We start from the raw sequence: 7548 nt of genomic DNA, 5'->3' as shown, positions 1-7548 counted from the left end.
TTTCCTGAAATGAAAGTCTCCAAACTTTACCATCACTAACTCATGGAGACTCTGCAGGAAGACATGAGTGTAGATGCAGCAGATACATAAAAACACTTTACTCAAGTGCCACATATGTCTCTGATATGACCTTAAGACGTAGAAAGACAGAGCAGTGCAGTCAACATGGAGGCCTTTGAGATTCTTTATCACACTATATGGGTGGCTGGTCTGTTGTTCTTCTTCAAGGAAATCTCAAATGGTTTCATTCCCTGCCAGCTCTTATATCTGCTATAAGTTTCTGAACTGCTACATGAGACTAATTTGTGTCACAGATGTGCTTTAATGTAACTGCGTGGTGTGCCATATGTTCCATGAACCCGGGTAGACAACAGAGGCAGTCGCATTTCAATGATTTATGCAAACAGAGAAAGTGCCAAATGCAACATGAAGCCTATAAACACAATATAAATGCAAAGCTCTCTATTTTTTAAATTAGAGTGCTTATAGGCCTTTAGTGCATGAATTATATGTTGATTGACACTTACTCTCAGCAAGGTCTTTTCACAATCTTTAATCCCTAACATATGCCTTGAAGAGACACTGGTTTTGATGACTTTCAGCTTCCAGACAATTACTCAAATCTGAGTAATGCATTTATATAAACAGCAATTTCCAAGTCATTGTTGCATATACGTGTTCCTTAGAAATTAGAAACTTTTTTAAGATGTTTGCTTGGACAGTGAGTATAGGGATTGAGTATATAAAGTGAATCTCAATTGTTGGAGCTGAGGTCTTTGTCAAATTCAGAGACTGCTTTTGGCCATATGAAAACGAGTGATGTGAAGCTTGTTCACTGAGTTGTCTGAAGCCAAAATGAAAGAAAAATGGTTATATAAAAAATACTTTATAAAAAAGCCTTATATAAAAAAGAAGTACACTTTATAACGCTTTCAAAAGGTATATTACAGAAAGAATTCAGTGGGAACTGAATGTAATGTTTTGAAAATGTATTATAGTTTAATACATTTTTGATATTTTGATACAGTTTGAGATATAAAGCAATCTGTTGAACTTTAGAATGTTTAAAAAATCCACATGGTGCAAAAAAGGGGCCATGTGCGTCAGTTTTGATGGGCATGAGGCTTCGGTATATAAAGAGCATAAGGGATGGAGTGGGGCTGGATACTCTTGAGAGTATCCATCCGACTGTCCAATGTCTGAATCGGTCTGACTGAAACTCACTGCTAGAATTTGGAATTTCTCACTTTCTACTTAATTGTGCAACTTCATTCTTAGTAACTATCTGCTAAAACCACAAGGAATGCAGGTCTAATTTATGAGAGTTTGAGTAACACTAAATTGAGGTGAAAGTGTGTGTGAGAGTACAGAGTTTACGCAAAGGATAAGATGAGATCTGTAAAAATATAAGCTGTCTTTTGTTCCCTTTGTGCACTTCCCAAATCTGTCCCATGTTTACCTTCACATCCACAGGGCGGATTATCACTGTGACTAGATTGTTTTTATGAATCTGAGAAAGGCTCTTTTCCACTAGCCATTAATCTCTTTGTATTGCATGGAGGTTTTAATTTTGTTAGGTTCCCCAGAAGGCACACATTGCTGATGGCCGTTTATAATATTTAACATGAAAAACATGTATTAATCAGAGAGATACACATTCAGAGCGACCTGAGAGTAACACGCATTTCCTGTGAAATGACAAATATGTACACGGTCACGCTGCAGGATACAACTGAGAAAGAATGAAGAAAAGAGAGTTTCATAGTGTGTCCCACGCTTCCCCCAGTCTTGTTTTCTGTGTTTTCCCCCCAAGGAGGATCAAGCGGATCACTTTTCCTACTTTCTTCTATTTCTCTTCAAACTTTATGAGCACTGGCTCATCCACAAAGGTCGGTCATGGCCTGGGTTATGGTGATGTCGGCTCCATTAATTATTGTCAATTAGAGGAATCTATCTCGTAAAGGCTTGTCAGTCTGCGAGTTCAAACCAAAGCCGCAGCAGAATTTTTGGCCAAAGTGCTTCAACGGCCATGCAAACTTTACAGGCAATATAAAAAGGATATACTGTGTCAAAGAAAGTATAGGCCCTGGTGGGCTTTCCCTTTTTTATATGCAAAGCACAATGTCATGCTAATCATGATCTGCCATGTGGAATTTTGATATGTTAAACAGAAGAGTGAATAATGGACAGATAATCAAACACTATGTATTCCAGTGATGTGTTAGGATAAATACTAGTGTCATTTGGAGGGGCCCGGGCCACAGTCCACCTTGTGAGTGATCATGGAGTCATAATCTTGTTGCAGGAGTTGCTGGGGGTGCATTGTTGGTCTGAGAGAAGAGAGATGAGCAGATAACCTTCCCACTCTTCCCACTACGCTTCATTAACTGACCAAAGGTGTTCAATTTCTCATTCTTTTATTACTATGAATTTCAAGGCTTGATCTCCGATGTGTCATTAAATCATTCATTTGGTTGAATTTTGAGGAAACATGAAGTAAATAAAATACGTAGTAGTAAAATATAGTAATCCAGTGAGATTTTTGTTTGCACAAGGAGTCTGACAACAGCCAGTGCTCCACACAGAGATGCTCTGTGTGGAGCACTGGAGGTTGTCAGACAAAAATCGCACTGGATTATTACAATTAATGGCAAACTGAATGTTTGTAAATGTAAACGGATATTTCCTACTGAAACACTACAGCAAAAGATAGAAATAACTGACTTAAAACCATTTTCTTACCTGGTGAAAATACTAGAGGCCACCAATATATTTTGAGAAGGCCTACGTATTGATCTCTTAGCTTGTTTAGGCTGGTTTAAAGAAGGTCTCTAATTCTGACTACCTAAAAAAGTGCCCATAACTAGTCCTAAGATCAGCCTTAGACCAGTAAATCACCTTAGGCTAGTTTATAATGTGCTCTCAATGCATTTTACAGGCTATATGTGACCCTGGACCACAAAACCAGTCATAAGTAGCACAGGTATATTTGTAGTAATAGCCAAAATATTGTATGGGTCAAAATGATAGATTTTTCTCTTATGCCAAAAATCATTAGGATATTTTGCAATTTTCCTACCGTAATTAGATCAAAACTTAATTTTTGATTAGTAATATGCATTGCTAAGAACTTAATTTGGACAATTTTAAAGCGATTTTCAATATTTAGATTTGTTTGCACCCTCAGACATTCAAATAGTTGTATCTCAGCCACATATAGTCATGCCCTAACAAACCATACATCAATGGAAAGATTATTTATTCAGCTTCCAGATGATGTATAAATCTCAATTTCGAAAAATTGACTCTTATGACTGGTGGTTTTATGGTCCAGGTTCACATATATAGGCCTACATTACAGCAACTTCACAATACATCCAATTTGCAATTTCTGACACGTGTCCTCTGGAGGCACCATTTAGCACCGGAGGCTGGAGATAAACGCATCATTGGAGGGAGAGGAGGGGACGGGGGAGAAAGTTTGGAAAGGAGTGAGAGGAGGCAGAAACTGAATGAGAGGGACAGAGCTTAGCGGTCTTGGAGGAGAGGAGGATACTCAGAGAAAAAAAACCTCTCCATCTTGTGCAACTGCAGACCGGGACAGCAGCAGCACTTGCCTCTCTCTCTCTCGTACGTTTATGGCTTCTGGGGTTTCTCAGTCGTAATCTGCTGGTCGAGTGGAGGTAACGCGTCCTGAACATGAGGCGGCTGAAGGAGACTGCGGTCTGCGCGATAGTGCAGCTGCTTCTCTCTCTGTGCACCACAACGACGCATGCAGGTAAACTAGCCTAAATTTAAACTTAAAACAATGTTTTTTAACAGTGCTTTTTGTTCTCACTTAAATATGCTTTTCATCATTTGAAACCACATATTTATTTCCTATGCAGTTGTTAGAGATGCGGCTTCAATAGTCAATAAACTTTGTTTTAGTTTAAGTTGCTGAAAATATTTTGTTACCATCTGCGGGCATAATTTTATAACAAGCTTTTATTAATGTGGGGGAAGCTTGAGATAAATGTCGAATAGGCTATGTTCCTTAACTTGTTCATTGAGTTTGAGGATGACTGACAGCCACTAATACGCTTTTAAGTTTCCAAATCACTCTACCTAAGTTTAGACTGTATGTTTATTTTTCCGTGATTTATTTAGCTGTCTTTAGTATTAAAACGTAGATTAAGCTACAGTTTATTATAGCTTTCGAATAGTATTTCGAGTCTTTTACTTATAGCTAATGAAACTTGTTTTTTTTTTAGTTTTGAGTTTGGGAGTTTTTGGTCATCAATTTTTTTGTGATGTTTAAAAATGTTGGCGGTCCCCATCATGACCCTACTTAACCCCACCCTCTTTTCATGTGAACAGTTTGTTTGTTGCTCAGTCTCTTCATTGTGTGAAATGTATGTCTATATACAGTATCTGCTCAATCTTTCCAGTAGAAATACATTGGTAATTGTTACAAACCTCCTTGTCCTTTTTAAAAAAAAAAACTATTTTGGTTATATTTCAAAGTAAATACACAAACTTGCAGATTCAAATTATATGATGTTTTATTAACAAGGTTCGGGAGGAGCACGATCAGATAAACAGTCTGGCCCAGGTGCAGCTCGTCAGCTAATCACCTTAACAAGCACATCAGGTGTATATATATACAGCCAACTCACCTCTGTTCTATGACAGTTTTCCAGCATTACTCGTCTGCTACCATGTCCGAAGTAGTATCGTCTCCTTCTGACCACAAGCTAGCCACTCCAACGCGAGCCACTGGCTCAAAGACACTGTCTTCTCAAGCCACCGGCTCTAAGGCACTTGCCTCGCAAGCCACTGGAGAAAAAGCACCTCTTTCTCGGCCAAGTGACGCCGCCGGGCCCCGCACCTCGGCACGTGGACACTGGTCTGCAAGATCAACAGATCACACACCGAGCCATCGAAGACTTCGTTCACCTCCACCATCAAGACAACCAGCACCATCCTCAGCATCATCTTACGTCTCTGCTTCACCGTCCATTCCTCCCATAGCAAAATGGACCATAGCAGGTTTGAGACAAGCTGTGGCCAATTCAGGCGTCCGGTTTTCACGACGGATGAGTAAAGCCGAGCTCTACAGCCTTTACGTCTCCCTGGAACACACCAACACCCCTTCAAAGACAAGTAGAGTCCGTAAGAACAAAACCTCTCATGTTTCTGGCACTTCCTCTTCCAGGTCCAGTTCCAGCTCCCCACGGTCAAAGAGAAACAGCAGGCCATCAGCAAGCCCTTCCAGATCCTGTTCCGCCTCACTCCCTGGCTCAACCAGATGCCGCAGCCCCTTCAGGCACCGCGCTGCCTGCTGCATCGCATGTTAACCTACCCCATCAGCCCTTTTCTTCCTTTCCTGCTTCTTATATAGCTCCAGCAGCAGACGCTAGCGTGAGGATGCCCAGCTACCCTACCACTTCTCTTCTTCAACCTCTGCTCCCTTTTTCTCTCAGTGGCCTGCAGCCCCCACAGTAGATGCCGGCTCAGGACTACACCAGCCAGCGACGCAAACTAACTGGCCTCCTCCCTCTTTTTTCAACTTCTTCTCATCCCCTACATCAAGCTTCAGGGGCTAGTGCAAGCGCGAGGCTGCCTCCGCCTTCAGTCACTATTATTGCGGCGGAGGTCATGCCCGTCTAGTATGCCCAGTCTACAAAGCTGTCAATAAAAAATCTAAAAACTACTTATCGACTCCAGTCAATATTTCTCAGCTTTCCACAGAATTATCCCACCACCCAGACACTAACTTCACAAATTTTCTACTTTCAGGTCTCAAAGAGGGTTTCAACCCCGGCGTTACATGCCATCTCTATAACACAATTTGCGACAGTCTCCAATCTGCACTTGCAGAACCAGATGTAGTGACTAATCTGATCAAAAAAGAAATTGAACCCGGTTTCATGATCGGCCCTTTCGATGCACCCCCTTTCGAATTTTTTCGTATCAGCCCCATCGGCGTTGCCACCAGAACATTTTCGGGGAAAAAACACTTGATCATCGATCTATCAGCTCCACACACTTTCCTATTTCCCAGCATAAACAGCCTCATTCACCTTGAGGGATATTCATTGCACTACCATGACATAGATCAAGCGATCATCATAAGACACGTAGGTTGTGGTGCATGGCTGGCCAAAGTAGACATCACTTCTGCTTTTAAGGTGATGCCTATCCACCCAGACTTTTGGCATCTATTTGGAATTCGCTGGCAAGGAAATTATACTTCTCCGTACGCCTAACATTTGGATGCAAAAGCAGCCCCAAAATTTTCGATACGTTATCAGAAGCCATTTGCTGGATTCTCTCTAACAATTACTCCATTAATCACATCATTCACTTGCTCGATGATTTCCTAATCATCTCACCTCCCGATGCCATTCCAGCCAAAAACATCTTGACAAACATCCGAAATTGTTCCAAATGCAAGCTTCTTTCTCTGCTCGGTCACCTCAATTTCGCAATGCGCATAATTCCCCAAGGCCGCCCCTTCATCTCGCATCTCCTAACACTCGCATCGTCGGTGCAGGCTCTAGAAGACCAAATTACCTTAACTTACGCATGTCGCCACGAACTTAACTTATGGGTAACATTCCTGAAACAATGGAACGGCCTATCTTTTTTTCTACAATGATCTCATATCTTCCCCCAATGACATCCAACTGTTCACTGATGCGGCCCCCTCCATCGGTTTTGGGGGGTTCTATCAAGGTCATTGGTTCGCGTCTCCTTGGCCTCCTCTGTTGCTAGACGCTCCTCAGTCCTCAGCACTGTTCGAGCTTTATCCTTTGGTTGTTGCTGCTTTCCTGTGGGGGAAAGATTGGTCAGCACGCAGCATTTTAGTTCACTGCGACCACGAAGCAGCTGTCCACTGCATAAATAAAGGACGTTCTCATTCCCCCTCCCTAATGCCACTCCTCAGGCGTCTAATTTGGATTTCAGCTTGCGATCAGTTCATCATAACTGCCAAACATATTCCTGGATCAAAAAATCTAATTGCTGACTCTCTTTCTCGTTTCATGTTTCAGAGATTCAGATTGCTGGCTCCGGAGGCGGACTCATCTCCCACCCCAGTTCCTCACTATTCGCAACTCATCTTCCCATAAATCATCCTTTAAATCCCCTTCTCAACGCGTCACTCGATTTGATCCTCCAAGCAGTTTCTCCCAGAACCATCCAATCTTACCTAACTGCTTGGAGATGCTTCAAAGCTTTTCACCTATCGTACAACCTGCCATTCCCCGATTTCTCCCTCCTCTCGATCACATCTTTCGTCTCCCATCTCAGCACCCGTAAGAATCTCTAAGCCCGGTCCATCAAAGGTTATTTAAGCGGCATCCAATTTTTTCAATTTAATGCATGGCGCTCCCTCTCCCGAAATAAATAATTCTCAAACATCTCTTTTAATCAAAGGCATTCAGCGCTCTCATCCTCCAATCCCAGACACTAGACAACCCTTAACCTTAGACATTCTTTGTAAATGCTTCCATATTCTCCGCACAGCGTACCACTCACTTCATACTGCTCGTACACTTGACG

The 7548-nt window shown here is 41.9% G+C and overlaps 1 protein-coding gene across 1 annotated transcript in view; it reads left to right on the top strand.

Annotated features, from left to right (window-relative positions):
* Nucleotides 1–3448: 3448 nt before the first annotated feature.
* Nucleotides 3449–7548, top strand: part of LOC306850023 (uncharacterized protein) — a 69387-nt gene continuing 65287 nt past the window's right edge. The window contains exon 1 of the mRNA XM_079385437.1: nt 3449–3778. Coding sequence (XP_079241563.1) covers nt 3700–3778 — 79 coding nt within the window. The 5' untranslated portion in view covers nt 3449–3699. The remainder of the gene's footprint in view (nt 3779–7548) is intronic.

This window comes from Barbus barbus (assembly GCF_936440315.1).
Source record: "Barbus barbus genome assembly, chromosome: 3".
Taxonomy (NCBI): domain Eukaryota; kingdom Metazoa; phylum Chordata; class Actinopteri; order Cypriniformes; family Cyprinidae; genus Barbus; species Barbus barbus.
Note: the sequence above shows the minus strand (reverse complement) of the source record. Positions and strands in the feature narration are given on the sequence as shown.